The sequence below is a fragment of the Carassius auratus genome, unplaced genomic scaffold, assembly GCF_003368295.1.
Source record: "Carassius auratus strain Wakin unplaced genomic scaffold, ASM336829v1 scaf_tig00011088, whole genome shotgun sequence".
Lineage (NCBI taxonomy): Eukaryota > Metazoa > Chordata > Actinopteri > Cypriniformes > Cyprinidae > Carassius > Carassius auratus.
In genome coordinates this window covers 183,082-205,000 of record NW_020524168.1, presented here as the reverse complement: position 1 = coordinate 205,000, position 21,919 = coordinate 183,082, and the positions used below count along the sequence as shown (strand labels likewise).

The following is a 21,919-nucleotide window of genomic DNA, read 5'->3' as shown; positions in this document are numbered from 1 at the left end:
TGCATGTTCCCTGGGAATCGAGCCCATGACTTCACATTGCTTTCACTGTATTCTACCAGTTGAGCTACAAGAACACTATTAGAAAAAGTGACTATAGGTTAAAGCATCACATAGCACATTTTCACACACAATTCTATGATTCTATGATAGCTGCTGTACATTTATAGATCGGTTGTCAAAACCTGTAAAACAAGTTAGTGAGCCGACGCATTAAGGACACGTTCGGACTGAGCGTGTGTGTGTGTGTGTGTGACGGGGGAAAGTAATCCTATACACAGGCTGCTATTGTGAAATGAGAAGCTAGCCTCCTCGGCTGGCAGAGAGCAGATGCACCTCTCTTCCCCTATCCTAATCTGGAAAGGACTTAAAGGAGTCTTATCTCCGGGCTCTCCTGCTTCATTTCATGCTTGATTTACTTTAATTTGTCTGATAGGGCACGAGGATTTGGAAATGGCCCATCTTTCGCTGGAAAATGTTCTGATTTTTCCCTGGCATTGTTATGTGGCGGGTTTTGACTCTGGTTTCTCTCTCTCCATCTTTCTCTGCTTCTATTTCTATTTTTTCTCCCTCTCTCTCCCTCTGTCTGTCTTCCTGGAGAACAGATCTCGCTCCTGTGCAACATTCTGTTTGAGTGCATTCAGATTCAAGCTAACACAGCAAAAAAAGAAAAGAAAAGTGTTTGTGTTTGTGTGTGTGATTTTACCAGCACCAGTGTAGGTCTGTTTGCTTTTCAGATCGGCAGAGAGCAACGCCGGAGGAAAGAGGAGCAGCCGAGTGCTTCAAACCACAGAGATCTTGTGTTTAAGGTATAGAGGGTGAGACTCGCCCTTGTCTCGCCCACAAGTGTGCGAGCTGATTAAGTCAGAGAGGACGAGAGCTGCCGGCCCACACACGCCTGAACCCCGGTACAGCTCTGTCTGTCTGAACCTCCGGCTCTGTATTACCTGGAGGAATCTATCCGTAGCATTTCCATTCATTTCAATGGTAGCTGAGCGGCTGGCACAAGACCCTGTGGACATGCACCATTCTGCTGGCAGGCTGTTTTGAGCCAATCATGAGCTGTGAATATGAAGTCATGACAAGTTCATTTATGCGTTTAAGAGTATTTTAATCATTAATAACCAATATTAATTTTATAAATATAAAATATAGATTTAAAATATAGTGAAGTGACATTCAGCCAAGTATGGTGACCCATACTCAGAATTTGTGCTCTGCATTTAACCCATCCGAAATGCACACACACAGAGGAGTGAACACACACACACTGTGAGCACACACCTGGAGCAGTGGGCAGCCATTTATGCTGCGGCGCCCGGGGAGCAGTTGGGGGTTCGATGCCTTGCTCAAGGGCACCTAAGTCGTGGTAGTGAAGGTGCACTCCCCCCACCCACAATTCCGTCCGGCCCGAGACTAGAACCCACAACCCTTCGATTGGGAGTCCAACCCTCTAACCATTAGGCCACGGCTTCCCCAAAAAATATAAAAGATATTAATTTTTATACTTATTAGTAATAAATAGTAAATTTACATATATATATATATATATACACACACATATATACTATAGTATTATATATCTAACTTACTTAGAAATTTGATTATGTATAGAGAGAGAGAGAGAAGAGATTTTAGATGTAGGAATCTGTAAAATGTTACATATACTGTACACACACACACACACACACACACACATACATACATACATACATATATATATATATATATATATATATATATATATATATATATATATATATATATATAATTTTTTTTATACAAATCTAGAGCATGACATCATATCCTGCTGCTGATTACTAATTACCAAACTAGAAAAATCTCACAAAATAGGGCATCTGTAGGAATGAACCTCTTTCTGATAGAAGAATTGACACATGAAAACACCTTTAAATCTCCTGAGCTATGAAAGAGCAATACAGTCTGAGCAAGACTTTACCTCTGTGCTGAACTCTACAAAATCAGATGACTCTGTCCAACCACAAATCAATTCATCTCTAGTCAAGAAGCTTTACAAAAGATGAGCTTCCATGACAACAAACTCATTCCTCAACTCCTCATTCTCTCCCTCTCTCCAAATATGAAAAAGAGGACAGACATTGAAATTCTTGTCACAGGCTGAATTTATTTGACTCTGGCTCTGTGTGCGGTGATAAACAGAGTGATGATCCAGCCACACATCTTTATCCATGCTTTGCTTTAATTAACGCTGACTTGTTTGTTGAAAAGATGATTAATATGCCAATGAAAACTGCATAATTGAATACTTGCTTTGCATACATTAAATTCCGGTCTGTCTATAAGTCGTCTTAAAATGCTTAGGTATCAGCGCAAGCGCCTCTGACAACGTTTCCTCACGAGTTCGTCTGCGCTGTTATCAGACCTCTCAAATGGATCTCCAGCTCCAGTGACAAAAGCCAGACGGAGCTCTCCTAAAGGATACATCTTTTTTCTCGTCAATCCACATGTGCGAACGCCGCTGCGGCCCGAGCAGGAGTTTACCAATCTTTGCTTTCCAAGACACTCTCTCTCTCTCTCTCTTTCCTCTCTGTGTTAAAGGCTTGAGGGGTTCAATCAATGCTGCTTTGATCTCGGCTGGAACTATAATTATTTAACATTGTTACAAGGATTTCTCTAATCCATTCTACCATTAAATCCCTTTTAGACCCTCATCTTCAGGAGCCTAATCTGCATCTAGGCCCCCTCCTTCCCCTCGGACTGCACCGTGACTTAACAGACTTTGGTGAATAATTAGAAAAAAAAGATTCACATGCAAAGAGAACGATGAGAAACTTTGCAAGTCGCTGGACACGAGCAGGTGTCAGTCGTTGGATGTTGATGATTGGTTTGTACAGAACGCCTCTTTGTGGGTATGGTTGGATGTTTATCAGAAAAACACAAAACAGACCGATTCCTAGCAACCTACATTCATATCTGAACAGTGAGTGCAACAGAGTGCAGCATTATTCTAGCTTGTTCACTACAGAACTATAGTTCATTTTCCGATTGATTCCATTGCTAACAAGCATGAAGTCATTGCTCTTAAACCTCCTAACATCTCGGATCAGTAGAGAAATTTGCATCTGGACACTAAAAGACTTCAAGGGAAGAGTTGGAGCTAATCTCTGCTTGTGTATTTCATCAGCACAATAATCAGCCACTGTGTGTGTTGCAGTTAAGTACAAAATCTTAGCTCCTCCCTTCCAAGTAAACACAAAACTGAGGCCGCTCACAAATGGGTATTCATGCACTGGGTTGTTGTATTAGTCACCAGAAATCACATGCACTCTGTTTAGACCTTTTAAATCCATTGATTCTTTGACCCACCTTGTCTACATAACCCGGCTCATTCAGTACCAAAGTCTACTGTGCCATATTGTCACGACAATCTGATTTTGCACAATACCACTTATCTGCATGAGACTAGCAGAGAAAGTCTGTGGTAAGATGGCTGAGAGCAGCGAATGAGACACCCTCGCTCGGAAAATGAGCGGCAGCCAGGCATGTCAAAATTTCTTGATTACATGGGAAATAAACAACTCCGACTGAAAGCCTCCGCTCAAACTTGGTGCTTTGCATACATTAAATTCCGGTCTGTCTATAAGTCGTCTTAAAATGCTTAGGTATCAGCGCAAGCGCCTCTGACAACGTTTCCTCACGAGTTCGTCTGCGCTGTTATCAGACCTCTCAAATGGATCTCCAGCTCCAGTGACAAAAGCCAGACGGAGCTCTCCTAAAGGATACATCTTTTTTCTCGTCAATCCACATGTGCGAACGCCGCTGCGGCCCGAGCAGGAGTTTACCAATCTTTGCTTTCCAAGACACTCTCTCTCTCTCTCTCTTTCCTCTCTGTGTTAAAGGCTTGAGGGGTTCAATCAATGCTGCTTTGATCTCGGCTGGAACTATAATTATTTAACATTGTTACAAGGATTTCTCTAATCCATTCTACCATTAAATCCCTTTTAGACCCTCATCTTCAGGAGCCTAATCTGCATCTAGGCCCCCTCCTTCCCCTCGGACTGCACCGTGACTTAACAGACTTTGGTGAATAATTAGAAAAAAAAGATTCACATGCAAAGAGAACGATGAGAAACTTTGCAAGTCGCTGGACACGAGCAGGTGTCAGTCGTTGGATGTTGATGATTGGTTTGTACAGAACGCCTCTTTGTGGGTATGGTTGGATGTTTATCAGAAGTCCCAGCATTGAAGCATTTCATTTAAAGCTGTGAACAAGCCTGACAATGGAGTGCCGATTGCAGCTATTTGAATGTTTAATTCCTGAATTCTAGGTCATTGATAAATATGTTAACATACACAGACTGAATTCTATGTGTTATAGGAGCAAACTCTTGCAATATGTATTACTGAAAGCTGAATCACTGGTACGATTAAAGGGTTAATTCACCCAGCAATTAATTTTAGTTTCCTTTCACATTGACAAAAAATACAATGCAAATCAATGGGAACCAAAAAAACAAAATAAAACAAAACAATTGTATGGTCCACAGAAGTAAGTCAAACAGGTTTTGAGCGGTTTAAAGGGGAGTAAATTAAAGGAATTAAATTTTTTGCCAAAATAAGTGTAATAAAAACCTAAGAAGTCATTTTTGCAGTTAAAAGACTTTGAATACAAAAATCTGGATGGGGATTTTGAAGCCTCATTTACTTTCATTAGACTGAAAAGCATAAACATGTCCTTTTGTGCTCCACAAGGGAAAAAATAACCCATCATGCTGGGTTGGAATAATACAAGTAAATGATGACAGAATATTTATTTTTATGCGAACTATTCCTTTAAGACCTTCATCCGTCTTTTCTCTGCATATTTTCAGCTCTGCACAGAAATCTAAAGCAGTTAGCATTAAACCCATAACTGCCATCTGTTTGTTTTGGACTGGGAAGATAAAAAAAAAGACACGTTGATAATTGTGACGCATGTTGAAAAAAACACCCAATGGCCTTTTCTAATGTTTGTGGTGCTGTGTTATGCACTGAATATAAATAGCAGCACAGCAAATGCAAACATTTGTTAAGGCACCTGCCATGCTGTCGTGACCATCTGCTCCACAAATTCATGACATATGTGCATTAAAGCAGAAACGGCTATTGTTTGGTGCAGGTGAGGGGGTCAGGTCAAGGGCGGACAGTGTCAGCTCCACGTACAGGTGGGCTGAGAGGACAAAAGGGAATCTATACATGCTTCCTGACTGTGAGGTGGAGGTGGCTGGATACCTGCTCATGTCTGTCTTCAGGGCTTCTTCAGCAGAACCTGCCAGTGTTCGGCTCGTGGCCCAGGTACAGCTGGCAAACAGAGCCAAAAACGACGGTGCCCGACAGGCACTGCTGAGCTTAGAGAGCCACCCATGAGGAGGTGTGTCAGTCCTCAAAGTGATTGGATCCAGCTGAGGGTTGCTCAATGCTCATTGGACGCTCATGCAGAATATATAATATAAAATAGTAAAAAAGCTCAAAATAAATAAATAACACAATATAAAATAAAGGTATACACAATATAAAATAAAGGTATACACACACACACACAATAAAATTAAAATGAATATATGATAAATAAACATACACTTTTTTTAATATTACATATAAAAAAAAAATATCAGCAGTATTATAATATATATAAACTTTAATACAAGAGAGACCAAAATGTTGTTTTCCTCAATATAACTCAAAATATAATCGAAAGTTAAAGGCTTCTATTTAAGGGCAGACATAGTGATAAGTGCAAAAAAAAGAAGTTCGTTAATGCTTAAAAGCTTCCTTCCTTCTCTGTTGCTGCACATGCACTTTCTTTATGCCTCAAGGAGCGTGTCAAGATATGTATCAAAGACATCCATGATAATTAACAAAACAGGCTATTACCACTAATATATAGAAGCCCATGACGAGAGAGAATGAAAGAGATAGAGGAGCAGATAACAGAACATCGCCTTTATGAGCTGAGAGTGGATATTCCTTTAATCTCAGGGACGGTCTCCTGCCTTCACAGAACAAGCTTACAGACTAAAGAAACTTTAAGTGAACTTTTGTGGAACTGAAGCACTTATAAGGGTTAAATTGTATATATATCTATATATAGATCTATATATATATATATCTATATATATATATATATAGATATATATATAGATCTATATATAGATCTATATATCTATATATAGATATATATATCTATATATCTATATATATATATATATATATATATATATATATATATATATATATATATATATATATATATATAAAACATTTTCGATAATCCTAATAAAAATGTCAAAACACACACAAAAAAAAATTTAAAACAGAAAAAATAAACAAAACCTACAATAGAATATCAACAATACTGAAATAGCAGTCAGGTAAATGGTCATTTTAGTTAACTAAAATTAATATAAAAAATAAAATAAAATAAATTGTATTTAATTTTAGCTAGTTTTTAAGACAATGTTTCATATATATATATATATATATATATATATATATATATATATATATATATATATATATATATATATATATATATATATATCAAAAATTCGGTAACACTTTAGTGTAGGGTCCAATTCACACCAATAATTAGTTGCTTATTAGCATGTCTATTATTAACATATTGGCTGTTTATTAGTGCTTATAAAGTACATATAACGCATGACATCCCTAATCCCACCCAATACCCTAAACTTTATCAGAATCAGAATCAGAATGAGCTTTATTGCCAGGTATGTTTACACATACGAGGAATTTGTTTTCGTGACAGAAGCTCCGCAGTACAACAGAATGACAGCGACAGAACATAAAACACATAATAAAAGAATAAAAATACAAATATGTAGACAGTGAATGACAATATACAAATGACAATTGTAGGCAGGTATATTACAAAGTGAAGTTATGTATGTACATATATATTGTGTGCAAAATTTAAGTGTATACTAAGTATGGTGTTAGATAAATAAAGTGTGTGTGTATATAAATATAAAGTGTAGTGTGTTCGCAGTTATTATCAGTTGTTATACAACTACCTTATAAACTATTAATAAGCAGCAAATAAGGAGTTAATTGAGACAAAAGTCATAGTTAATAGTTAGTTAATAGTGAAAATTGGACCCTAAAATAAAGTGTGACCAAAATTCTAAATAGTGAATAATATAATGATTTTTGACCCCCTTAACATTGAATCTTGTGAACTTCTGCCATTTTTTCACCTAAAGCTCATCTTGGAATTGGTTGATAAAGATTCTTAAAGCAGGAGGAAACCTGTGCGAGCCTCTTCATTAAGCTACTGTCCTTCTTTTGATGTATTCTCTATTAAATATCTTGTTCGCACCGAAAAATTAAGAATTAACTGTTTCCGATCGTAATCATGCATTTTAACTTAAGCCGGGAAATAACAAAGAGTCCAGATTTGAACATTAAAAAAGTAGTCCAAAAAAATTTATAAATAAAGTGATAACAAGGTAGTCTCTTAAACTAAATAAATTTGCTTTTAATCGCTGTGAACAGGAAGTCATGCCATTTGAGATGTTCATATTTGATGGTGTGATTCCCATCTTTATTTAAATTATAACATGCCCATCTGATTTTTCCAACACAAAGGGAGGAATGAAAGAGGCAAATGGCCTTTCAGAAGGAGACATGACGTGAAAGTGAATGTGGTTATAATGTGCAGAGATTAATGTCCACTGTACAGCTCCTCGAGAGACAGTGAGGAAGCTGCGTGAGCGATGTCATATCCTGTATTCTGAGAGGGATGTTTCCTGTTGGGAGATTTTCTCATTTGCATTCTATTTTGCCAGAAATCCACACTCCTGCCGGAGTTTGACAGTAATGTCTCTGTGAGGAGCGAATGGGGCATGTAGAAAAGATTGTATCTGTGTAATGTAACAAGATTATCAGCAGCATTAGCAACCGTCGGCGCTATCAGAGAATCATGGCAGGAGGTAAATATGGAATTCAGCATTGAGATGAATCTGACAAACTAGATTATAAGGGATAGTTCATGCAAAAATGAAAACTCTGTCAGTATCTACGCACCCTCATGTCGCTTGAATAAAATTTGAGAGCTGGAGGCAAGATTTTCAGCAAATAACGTCTTAAATGTCAGTCTGATCCGCATACAAAACTATCGTATGACTTCAGAAGACCAGGAATATAGCACACGATTCATATGGAATACTTTCATGGTTCTTTTACGGTGATTATTGTTCTTTTTTTTTAACTATTTTATACTGTCAGGATTCAGATTAACAGTATAAGTCACCATCTACTTTTATAAATTGGATATTCTGAAAAGAACTTCATTTTGTGCCCCTCACTGGATGTTTTCTCTATTTTGGACCATTCTCTGTAAACCCTAGAAATGGCTGTGTGTGAAAATCCCAGCAGATCAGCAGTTATTGAAATACTCAGACCACTGACCACTAAGTTCAAAGTCACTTAAATCCCCTTTCTTCCCCATTCTGATGCTCGGTTTGAACTTCAGTAAGTAGTCTTCAACACATCTAGATGCCTAAATGCATCGAGGTGCTGTCATGTGATTGGCTGATTAGCAATTTGTGTTACCAAGCAATTAAACAGGTGTACCTAATAAAGTGGCCAGAGAGTGTATATATACTCTACAGAGAATAAGTTATTTTAATTTATTTATACTAATTATTTATAAAATGTTATAGTATTAAACTGTTATTAAATAATCAATGCTTTTAAAGAAAAACTTTCATAAGTGAGAGTTGACAAAAGTAAAAATAAACAAATGTAGAATTAAAAAATTAAAATAAAAATAAAAAATTAGCTGAAATATGCTAGGAATGGCATTTAAAAATGTCTGATAGAACAAACTGAAACTATAACACCAACTTATCGACTGATTTCAGACTAGGTAGCAGAGTTTGCTAAGGCAACCGTGCATACACTTAGCATTTAATAACAAACCTCTGACACAAAATATTGAACTTCAACAAGTCACACGCCCTGCTCCATTTATGCTCCAAACCTGAAACCAGAAATCATGCAGCTTTTTGTATGTTTCTTTTTCTAAAAGATAAGTTTTACAATTTTCAACTAAGCAGGTGACAAAACAGGTGAAAAGAACCCCTTAGACTTACACTCAAACCATATCTGGAGACCTCAAGCACCACTCACATTTCCATTAGAAAATGTAAAATTCTAGTGTTGTAATCGAACATGTTTTTTTGTGTGTGATAATTTTACAGATGAGCGACAAAAATCATTCATTCAAAACAAACACGGAGGGAATTCTCTCTCTCTCTCTCTCTCTCTCTCTCAGCATTACAGGATCGATGATCAGAGAGACTTTGGGCTGATTAGCCCCACGTGTTTTTAAACAGGAGTTTAAAGCTCTGCATTTTTTTCTGGAAAGCTTTAACTGGTCTATGATGCCTTTTTTTGTATGTGCTTGCCCTCATCGTTATGTTTCTGACCCCCTGCCTGATCACAGGGACCGTTTATTACCGTCATCCCTACCGCTCTTATCTTACGCTGCCGATTCTCATTTCCTTTCCAGACTGAAATGCAAATGTGAAGTTTAATGATAAATGCATTATCTGATAGGTGCTGATAACTCTGATTTGCTGTCCGTATAAAATACACACCCCAGGGGGCTCAACGGTGCTAACTTGCCAAAATCCACTTTCTTATAAATGTACGTACCTGCAATAAATTCTGGAGGTCATATGCATTAAAAGAGGAATCATATTTTGTGTATTCTGCGATGTGATGCTAGGGTTGAACAGCAATTGCTGCCGTTGCTATCTTGTTGGATGTATTATCCATCACTTTGATGAAGTGACTTTAAAGAAGTGCAAAAAGACAGATAAAACTGTTTTTTTTTTTTTTTTTTTGAGAGACGGCGAGGGAAAATCTACATGGTAAGGCGAGATTCTTGGAAAATAAAAGATATCTGTTTTTACGTCTGTTGTGTGCTTTCTGCTGAAGCCTGAAGGGATGGATTATCCATAACTAGAAAATTCTGTCATCATTTTCTCACCCTCATGTCATTCCAAATCTGTATGACTTACTTCCTTCTGTAGAAGATAAAAGGAGAACATCTGCGGAATATCCATGCTGCTTTTTTCCATATAATGAAAGCATATAGTGCATATATGAATATATAGTGATATATTTCAAGAAAACTACTAAATGGTGTGTGTGTGTGTGTGTGTGTGTGTGTGTGTGTGTGTGTGTGTTTGTATATATAAAGCTCAGACATTCAGTCTAACATCTGTGAAAGAAACACAGGTCTGTCATTCAGTTACATTAGAAATCTCCTCATTTCATAAAATATATCATGCATTGTGCACTAACAACCATGGAAGTAGATAGCATGCTAAAAAGCAAGCACAAAAAGGTTAGTAAATGGTACTGTGCACTATGTTGCCTTCTTTCCTTAGTAACACGGTCCCTGCTTTGTATGCTAATACAATGAGACTGTGATCAAAAGCAGATCCCCACATCACAATTCAACAAAAGTTCGAAAAATACGCTCTCCGTAATTCAAGAGCTCTTTAAGTCTTCAGAAGCAGTCGAGAGTTTTACCTCTGTCGGGTGGCCTTGTCAAGGATATCTTTAGATGTCCTGCTATTGAGCGTCTGAAATCCCCTGATCCCAGATGGATTCATTTAAAATGTGTCATAATGAGCCGCTTACAAGTGATTACTGGCCGCTAGCTAATGGGCTAAATGGTTAAAAGGAGGGCCAGGAATGGTCGCGTGCTGGATTGGACCATCAGGACTGAGTATGATATCAGAGGGGCACTACACACTGGTTTTCCTCTCTGATATTTCTGTTCTCCAGCATATAAAATCAGAAAGCTTTTGGGGTGTAGAAAGACTCTAGGAGATGGTCACCAATCCACGATGTCGCGCCCAAGCCCATCACTCAAAAATGAAAGCTACAAGTGTTCTTTATTTCTCATACTTGTGACTTTTCGCAGAAATACTTAAATGTTTAATAAACAACTTATTTTTAGAACCTACACTCTTTAAAATGAAGGTTCACAAAAGGTTTTTGGGGAGAACCCAACATTGTTCCTCTATGGAAAACACTTCATTTGGAACGTTTATTTTTAAGTGTACTTTTGACTTAAATTCTTGTTCAAGCATTTTCACAATTGTGACATGATATCAAAGTGTTTGTTCTTTTTAACATAGTCAATAGATTACTAACTAGTAAATAAAAAAGAATCTAGCTTAGAAATTACAAATAAAAACTGTACAAGTATGAAAAATACTGAAAATACAAAAATACATTTACTAATACTGTAGTACTTTAAAAATATTAAAATATCAGTGGTTAAAAACTTAACTTTGTCAATGTTTGGGAGTACACTAACAGATGACCTCAAAGTCAACTGATTTGAACTAAAAGCACATGTCTTTTGGTTTAAAAGTTGCTGTTTCCAATGTCAAAAAATGTGTCTTTCTTGTCCCTCATTGTCAATCTGAAAAAGGCTTCGATACAAAAGGAAATAATAAGTCAAACAATATATTGCCTGTACAGTTAATGAATGTTAAGTGAGAATTGGACATATAAAGTCACAATTATGAGACATATAGTCAAAATTCATGATTATGGTAACACAAACACGTGCACTTTAACGTAATCAGACGATGCACTTACTTGGACCGTCCCATTCCTCTTGCTCCAGAGGGGGGTGTCTGGTCTTCTCACTGTCTGTTTCCATCTCTGTCTCTCCTATTTCTCTGTTGCCGTTTTCCTCCCCTAAAAAAACAATAAAGAAATCATATAAACCAAACATTTTGTCTAAACTTCATAAGTCACTTGATACTTCAGACTCTCTCAGCGACCCTCTAACACAGCGGAACGGCCTTCACCATGGTCCTCAAACACACACTGGTCCATCCGGATGGGTTAATCTAAAGATCAAATTCTCTCGCCACGGTGTGTTTAAGCCAGTTAAGACGTGGTTCACTTCAAAGGCAGGCAGTAAACATGGCCAAAAGGATCGCAGCTTCTTGCTTGCCTCTGCACACCCGGGCGAGAGGAGAGGGCCACACTGCCCTACTTACAGCACATGAGGTCATTCTGACCTATTTTCCTGCAATGGAAGCTGTCCTCCTCGCTCTCCCACTAAAAGTGCTTCACTATTTGTATTGTCAGGTCTTGAGAAGCTCCTTAGCATACTCATTGAGCATTACCATAAGGATAACAAAGGGCAATATCAACAGTTCCTTTCCAGTGTAGCGAGTTTGGGAAGGCAGCGAGATAACATTAAAGGCTCTACCTTGATCTCCGGCGAACATGTTAAGCTCTGTAACGAAACGTCTTGGAACTGTTTAATTACTGCTCAGGAAATGAAGCTACAAGATGATTTGTTAATTAAGCAGTGATTAAAGATTTTCTGCCTTCTATCTAACACCGTTTGCAATGCATTTTAAACACAATCGCCCAGGCAACCTCACAGGGAACAAGTGTCACAGCTGCTTGATGAAGTTTCTTTCAGGAACATAGAGGGAATCCACCAGGAGAACATTGTGCCAAGCAGGTACTGTACAGTGCAAAAGAAATGACCTGCATTAAATGAAGAACACTGACATGCAACAGAATATACTTGTGATGTTTTTTAAAATCCCAAGTCAGAAGTCGCATTCAGTTTATTTCTTCAACATCATGCTTTTATTTTTGCATTCCTTCGAGTTTCTTTGTCACTCTTGCATGCATTTTGTATCCATCTCTCAGCAGGCACAAATAACAGGGTCAGAAATGAACCAGGGTTCAGGGCAAAAATGCCCCAGATATTCACCTCCAACATTCCAATTCTAAATTGATTAATTTTAGCAGACACTTTCATCCAAAGTGACTTACAAATCAGAATAATATAAGCAGAGGCAAATTATTCAAAAGAAAAAAAAAAGCAATACAAGCAGTGCAACCATAGTAAATGCTAGAGCAGAACAAGCTATATAGTTAGCTAGAAAGTGATTTTGAAAAAGTATAAATATTTGTCTTTAGTTGTTGAACATTACAGCATGAAACAGTGTGACAAGACAGTTATTAAAATTAAAGTAAAATGTTTATTATTTATTTATTTATTTTATACTCACAAAGGCTGGATTTATTGGACCAAGAATAAATGACAAGATTTTTGTATTTAAATTACAATATTATATTAAAATAAAATTTACTGTGTATTTGACATTCATTTTTAATTTAAAAGTAATAGTTAATTTCGAAGGGAACCGGTGAAGTAACGGTTAATTTAGAGGAGAGAAAGAGAAATAATTAATTAATTGATACATAGTTTTTGACATAAAGGGACATTACACTGTATATACAGTATATACACACACACACACGCTAGAAAAATATATATATATTTTTTTTTTTCTCACAAAATAAATTTCATACTTCATCGGTCACACAGTTTCATACTCACAATCCTTTAAAAAACTAAGTAATTAGAACAGTGAGTTATTAGCTTAGCAACATGCTAATGCCTATAATAGAATTGGAATTAACTGTATACTTGCCAAGCCTTTTGTGTGATGTGAGTGAGTGACCATTGAATGAATTGTTGCTTGTGAAAAGCATTTCAAATCAGTCAGTTGTGACAATTAGGTTGCTGCCTAGGAAAGTAGCTGTCTTTGTAGTACGCTTTGTACAGTGGACAGTGTGGCAGCTCACTAGTGTTTGAAGCAGAGTTTAAATCTCTGTCAAATGAGGTGGGTCACACATAAGGTTTACAGCCCTTCTGCTCACTGGTCTAAAAATAAAAAGACAATGGCAAGATTGATATGGAGTTCCAAGATGATGTTTGCATGCATGCCTTCAACCATGCATGCATATGTCAGACATTAGTTAGTCTGAAATCAGCCAATCAGATCGCAGCTCCTCTGTTCTGTGTAATGGCAGTGACATGCATGCGGGTCAATAAGCTTATAGGCGATTTCCACAAACAGCTCCTGCAGCAAGGTAGACACAAAGTCATATTGGCTTTTCTCTTCCTCTCAGCATTGTTCTACCAAGGAAGCCCTTGAAAATGTCAATCTGGTGAGGGTGATTTTAAGGAGATCTGAGCTTTCTAATCCCGACAAACTGAGAGAGAGTGACAGAAAGATCAAACAGACAAATATTTAGTCTAGATTGTGAATGACCTCATACATACAGCAGCGCAAAGATCCACATATAACACAGTATTTGTGCAGGAAATGCAAAAAAAAAAAAAAAAAAGCATTCAGTATGCCAAAAAAAAAACAAACTCATTCTATATGCTAATGGTAAAACAACATGGCTAAAAAATAGACTACATATAATAAATGTTTTATTGCCCTAAATGAAAATATATTTTTCACTTCTCATATACCTGCATATAATATTTTGCACTACATATAGTAACATGTTGGAATATAAAAATAGATATAGAAACAGAAATCTTTTTATAATCCAACTAATTCCCAAAGGATCTACTCAATTTGTTTTGCCATCATGTTTTATTCCCAGAAAACATCAGATTATGAAGTAAAATGAGTTCTGGAGAGCATTTCATGCTCACTTGGTTCTGTATCTGATGCTATTATTGTACCATGTACTTTTTGTGAGGGTTTTGGGTATCCGTTTATCAACAGCACCAAAATTATTTTCCAATAAACCTGGAAGTGTCTGTTGTTAGTGATTCACCCATGTGTGTTCCCCCTCTGTGTGTACTGTATATTTTATAAAGCAAAATACTTATTTAATATGAGCAAAAACAGAAAAACTGTCTCTAGCTATTACATGACCGAAATTGCCTCGTTGTTTTCTAATAATGGGAACTTTAGAATTATGTATCCTGTGCGTTTTGAAGATTAAGTGCTAATTTTGTTATGCTTGATGATGGGTGGCCACTTAGGGAGCCAATATTTCCCCTCCATTCAAAGCAGTGGTAATTGAGGACTTTATAAAGTGAACTGCTGTTAAATAAACAGATTTCCCTGTAAAACTAGAGACAGCTGTACAACAAAGACTCAAACAAAGTCCACAGTTTTGCTTTTCCTCTCAATAATCTGCAGTGGCATGCAGCTTTCGGAAGCAAAAAAACTATATAAGATATATTATTATAAAAATGCAAATGCCTCTAGGATGGACAAGAAAAAAGGGAAATACTTTAACTCGGCAAAATCCCACCCATCACCCCGGTGGAGTGTGTGATTAGTGGAAGACCTCAGCACTATCTCTTTAAAGGCCCATAAATTCCCCATCATTACAGGAACTGGCTGTGCTCTCTTCTGGCTGCTGCTGGCCTGCGTTATCTCTCCATGCGATGCCGTCTGGAGAATGTAGATCTGGCCTGGCTAGATTGTCATACTTAACAAACATTAATGAATGATTTCCTGCACAGAGTCAAACGGGGCTAAAGGGATGTGTCTTTCATCTTATCACTCCGCAAAATGAGCATTTTCCCATATTCGCTTGACTTTACCATCAGCGATGGGAAAAAATGTATTGAATAGATCTTTCTGCAGCGGAAGATCCTGATTAGTGAGGAAGAAGCAAATAGAAGAGGATAATTAATTCTACTGCACACTGTTTACTGGCTCGCGTCACAAGGCTGCCCGGATTCAAAGGATTTGTTCATTTTGCACCGTGCTACAGGCTAAAATGACTCATAATTATTCAAGTCTTTCTCCGCTGTGATTCAATCAGACCAGAATGGAATCTCAATGCTGTCATTAAGATCAATTAATTCATATTGAACATATTTATGCCGCAGCATTCTTGAGATCGTGCTCTGTATTGTCATTAGAAAAGGCCAACATTCGCAATCGGTTTGAAGACTTCAACAATTCAATTTACACTGTAAAGAAAAGAAAAAAAAAAAAAAAAAAAAAAAACAGACCACTCTGTGTGACTCCAACTCAACTGACTCCCAAAGAAACATTTACGAGAACAGAAAAACTTGAAAGCAAGGTCAAATTTAACAATTTCTGTAAAAGTAAAAAAATATATGTAACACCGGCATTCTCACAATTATAGTAGCGAGTGTGACAGCGGCTTGTAAATTTCAGTTTGAAACTTGTTCACAAGCGCAGCGCCCATAAATGTGAAATTGACCATGAAAAGGAAGTTGTTTGGAGGGGGGCTGCTTCAATTGTCAAGGAGACAACAAGGTTGTCTCTCTGGACTATCAGGGGTGGCTTTTTTCTCTTTATTTCCCTCCATCTCCTCTTTCAAATAAGGAGGCCCATCTCAGGCCTCAGGTTTCATGTTTATTCACGTCTGTGCGCCCAACTATTCATCGGCAAGGGCTTCATTTCACAGTGCGCTCTGCTGTTTCGAAACCATTTCGTATGAAGCCATTGACGGAAGCGTCTCAATCATTTCATGGTACATGAGTGTGCAATGATGCCACTGAAGCCGAGACCCTCTCTAAACAGTTTAGGGTCGCCACAGAGAGGAACACCTCTGCTGTTTCAGGGTATTTGGTTCCACAGAGGCTGCTGGGAATTGGAATGAGTGATGTGCAAAGAGTCAATGCTTCAAAAAGATTTACTGATCATAATGCACGATGGTTCTTGTGAACGCTTATTGTTATAAGCCACACAGTTATTTTTGTGTTTGGTTTTTCACAATGATTTCATAAGAGCGTATCAGTGCAGAGAAATTGGTGTTGGACATTGAACGTCCAAGCTATAGTGTGTCGAACAGTCAAAGATACTGTGAGTACATATGTTCAATTAAAGTAAGATTAAAAATACAGAATTCCAATTATTTTCACTAAATTACAGTTCTTGATTATAGAAACATACTGTATAGCGTCACCAGTATTATCCAATGTTAACCCTAACCCTAACCCTTCCAAGTGAATGGTTCTTATGAACAGTAAATCTAATTTTTACAAATCACACAAACTGGCAACAGACTGACGAGGGAAGTAAATGAGAAATTAATTTCTGCTTTTATTTTATTTTTTTATTTCTCAAAAATAATCATGGTATGGGAATTGTAAGGCATTTGCCAATTCTGATTTCTCTCAATGATTCGGGTTAATTCCATTTCAAAACATGAGCTGCAAGGTGCAACAGATTCAGACTGAAGCAAGTGAGTGAGACTTTGCTGGCATCCATCCGTCTGACCTCTGTGAATTTAAGCTTCTTTGCAACTTCACCGTTGTTCGATCAAAGTTAATAAGGGCTTGGTGAGTTAATGAAGACGAGTGATTCCTCTTTTTGTTCAGACAGATTTTTAATACCTATTATAGGATGAAACTTTTAATGGAGGTTTTAGGTTCTCTTGACAAGCCAGCTGTCGGCAAATGCCAAAAAAGATACACGACCACTGAACTATGAGCCAGCCATGAGGCAACTGCCTGCCAACAAGGAACTTCACACAGGAGACCTTATTCTCCAGAACAGATAAAGGCCCAGGGATGAGTGAATGCTTTTTAAAGCTCAGACGTTTGACTTAGCTCTGGCTAATTACAGCCCACCATCTCATTTGAGAGGGTTTACTTAATCAAGAGAACCCTCTCTGCCATCCTATAGCTGAGGAATAACACACATAAACCGTTTAATGCCACCAGGATTGCATTTGACTTCAATTCATAGCACTTTTGCATAAGTGGAGTGAATTTAAGTCACTCAGACGCTGGGCTAAATGCGCTTTAAAGAGATCTAATTGAGCAGAGGATCAGGGGTATTGAATACACCTGATGAGCTTGTACTGTGTATTAACAGGAAGAAAATGGGAACTTGTCCGAAGAATTTGAGGACATGCAAGACTTAGAGATGAATTGCAGCCGATAGGGTGCTTAAGAAATCTGACGCAAACCCCTTGTATATGACGACGGAAAGATTACTAAAGCATCTCTTTGGAAGTAAAGGAGTTGAAAGTTTGGCCCACTGGTGGTCTTAGTTTTAGCAAAGCCATCAAATAATTCAAAGGAGTCTTAAGAGAGGAGATTTGCTAAAACTTGGTGGTGCTTGAGACAAAAGAGGCCATCGAGTACAAAATACAAGTACTCAAAAACTGCCTTGATCCAAGCTTTACAAAATAGTATTGTATTGTTGCTATGCTAGTTCCATAATTCCCGTAGGATTGATGGTATTTCCAAAAGAAAAGAATACCATATCCAATACACATTAAAAATACAAAAATGTACTACATGCAGAAATAAAAATATAACTATTAAAGATAAAAATTGTAAATATACAGTAAATAAATTAATAAAATGAAACAAAACTGTTAAAAGAAATATTATCATGGTAATAAAATAATGGTAAAAAAGTTGTAATTTGTAAGTTTTGTAATTTAAAGGCTTATTTGATTCACCAAAGCAGTTTTTTTTTCATAAATCCCATGAGTTTAATGAAAACTACACATTCATTTAGACATCTACTTTACATGATGTCTGCATTTTTACTAATTAATTTCTAAAGAGAAAATGACCTTGGGATCTTTTAGTAATAGTAATTGAATGTAGCATCTCAATACTGTGTTTTATCCCTTGAGAATCTGAATTAAAGCACCACAAACAAAACAAAGTAAAACTGTATTCATCAGCAGGCCTTCGCTAAGCACATTCAATCAAGCAGCGGGAAACAAAAGCACATACAGTATGAAGATTTTCATTTGACCCAGAAACCAAATATTTCCAAACTGCCTTTAGTTCTAAGGTTCAGGCATGTCACGCCTGCTACACCTTTACGGGTAGAACAAAAGAAAAATCATTAAAAAGCGACCCACCTTGTGCAAGACATAAAACGATTCTACTCCTCAAAGACAAACCTTGTATAAAATCCCTCTGGGCAACGTGAGTTTTGAAAGTAACATGATTTAAAAACATTTCTGTTTGAGGCACAGGGACATTCAAAGCACAAGCTCAGTCAGATTCCTGTCAATGAACATTAAAAGAAGAACTGGGAATCCTGAGAAGGGTCTCGAGGGGTGGATGACATTGCATGTGTTCTGGGGCTCCAGAGTTTCTCATAACTATGAACTAAATCATAGAAATGAGTCAGGTGTGACCAGATGCAAATGCTTAACCGACACATTTTAAATGTGTTGTACTTTAACCAGTGCATTAACATTCTGCTAAATATCTCATTATTTGTATGTATAAATTCATACACATTTGGAAAAACATAAAGGTGAGTAAACAATTACAGAATGTTTATTTTTGGGTGAACTATACCTTTAAGTGACAAAAGCTCAAGTATGTTTTACTGGCCATGGTAAATGCTCTCTGGAATATAACTAAAGGTTAGCCAGCACACCGGTTGCCATTTCCTACATCAAACTCCAGTTTTCAGGCACATAGTGAGAATCAGATACCAAAGGGAGCCTATGCAAACCTGGATGCAGAGGTTGCTGGAGTTTTTCCCACAATTCTACGAGCCCAGCCAAAACAGTGTGTGTACAAGCTTTGGTTTAAAACTGCCATCAAACCTGTGATCAGAGACTCCTCTGAGTCAGACTTCAGCTGGGAATCAATTAGCAAAACTGAATTTCTACTAATGCAAAGCAACAATTCGCTTCACTAGAATAAGCACAGCAATGAAAATCTAAACACTTCCTTGGTTTGTAGATCTTCTACATGAGAGGTCATGCTATACATGGACACAGAAGCGTCAGGAATATCTGACCTTTGCTGCAGAAGTACTCCATGTCCTCACAGGTGAGGCTGTCTGGTTCAAAGTCAGCAGGAAAGTTTTCCTCCACTGAAAACTCCTCTTTAGCAGTAAGTTCATTTGCATCAGATATACACTCCTCCTCTTCCTCCTCCAGACCTCCATCTAGCGGACCTACACACAGAACACAGCACAATCAAATACATAATGTAGTTTGTCGTAAGTGAGACGCTGCCAAGCAGGAACACACTTACACGTGTACAGCACATGTGTCAGGAACATGTGAAAGACACTCCAAAATGATGCTACCTTCTGAGATACACTGGATTTCTGAGTGAAAACTGTTTCTACAGTACATCCATTTTTAGTCAACCTCATTTTGCCCACATTTTGATACAGAATAGCATGTATCGTTGTGGAAAAAGCAATCCCATAATGTACTGCAGTGAAAAAATTGCACTAAGCAACAGACTAACATAAAAAGCCATTGAAATCAATTGTGAGTCACTGCTCTTTCCATAAGAAGCACTATTTCTCTGACATACATAGTTCAAATTCAAGTCACTTTTAAGGTTCTACTTCAGTTGGGATTGTTACTGTAGATTTTGAAACAAAGCCACTGAATGTCGCTATACAAACTGCATTTTGCACTAATTTTGCAATATCAAACAAAATGCCTATGCTCAAAAATACTACCACACAAACTGGTTTTCCAGAAAGCAGTTTGTATAAACACAAACGGTTTCATATTTGCATACTGTATCCCCACAATGCAATACACTCAACTTGACCTACTATTTCCAAAACTAAAAAGTAGTATTATATTTTTTGGACTCATTATTTGATTTGATTTATTTATTTATTTTCATGCAAAATAATAATAATTATTATTATTTCCTAGATTCCTTGAAATGCACATGCAAAAATGTAGCTGTATTGCTCCATACGGAATACTGTGTTATATAATAATTTTGTGAAAAACAGCTACACAGTATGCTGTACACTAGCATTCATAACATAATCTCTCCTCAGGAAAGTGTTTCCTGTAGCCTACTTGACTGAGTATCCTCCTGACCGCTGCTGCACGTGTGGAGCGCCGCCGCTTCTCAGCCGATGTCAAACCTGTGAAACCCTCTTCATCTGCAAGAAAAGTTCCTCTCGCACGACCTACTGACTTTTAACACCTGCATCAGCAGGAGCGGAGGACAGAAAATGCCTTTATTAATTTGTCCGCCTTATCACAGGATACAATGTTGATTTTCCATTTACATTTCATGCCTGCAGGTAATACACCGCTGCAATCTTAAAGGAGACATTTTTCCAAATGATTAATTTTTTTTCTCTGCTCTGTGCAATGTTATTTCTTTAAATCTAAATGATTTCTTGACTTTAGCCTGTAGCTGAACCTTTTTTTTTTTCTAGTGGGGTTATTTGCATATTGCCACAATCAAGGGCATTGGTTGAATTGCTTGCACCTAAAATTGTATGAAAAAAAAGGTCAGACCACCGCATTTAAAAAAAAAGATTTATTTAATATTCAATGCATTTAGCACCAATACTTTGTGTGCATGTACTTCCTTTCAAAAGTTTGGTGTCAGTAAGATACTTTTACTTAACTTTAAGTAAGGTTGCATTAAATTGAACAAATGTTGAAGTAAATACATTTATAAAGTAACAAAAGATTTCTTATTCTTAACTTACTAATCAAATTGTGAATAATGGCATTTGGAGAAATAAATAACTTTTTGACATGTATAAAAATAGAAAAACATTTATTTTAAATCGAAATAAAATAATATGTGTGTGTGTGTGTGTGTGTGTGTGTGTATTATATGAAATAAATGCAGCATTGGTAAGAGACTTCTTTCAAAAATAAAAAAAAATGGCAATGCATGCCTCAGTAGTATTATATATCACATACTACTTTTATTATCATTCATACTTAGTGTTGGAACATTTTCAAAAATACATTATAATAATACCTAGCAATGCCCTAGAAACCACCCAGAATAGCCATAGCAACTGCATATGCTAACATGCGAACAACCACTCAGAACACCTTTGCAACAATCCAAAATGCCAACAAAAATATGAAGTGTAAAAATGTAACTTAACTTGCTTTTAGTTTCTACATCAAACCATTATAAGCACAACTAATCTTTTGCATGTCAAAATTTCCATATATTCTCAAGTTAGGGTAGTTGACATCCTAAGTACACCACTTAACGTGTCATTTTGTTCGTTTGTAACAGTCGAGATGCTCACTTTAATAAAGCAATAAATTCCGTGAAGAGCCCTTTCTTCCT

General features: G+C 37.0%; 1 protein-coding gene across 1 annotated transcript in view; it reads right to left on the bottom strand.

The window, feature by feature from the left end:
• Window positions 1-21,919, bottom strand: part of LOC113072949 (zinc finger protein ZFPM2-like) — a 74,987-nt gene that overhangs the window by 10,881 nt on the left and 42,187 nt on the right. The window contains exons 2-3 of the mRNA XM_026245826.1: window positions 19,629-19,787; window positions 11,668-11,769 (exon numbers count right to left, since the gene is read on the bottom strand). Of these exons, the coding sequence (XP_026101611.1) occupies window positions 11,668-11,769; window positions 19,629-19,787 (261 nt within the window). The remainder of the gene's footprint in view (window positions 1-11,667; window positions 11,770-19,628; window positions 19,788-21,919) is intronic.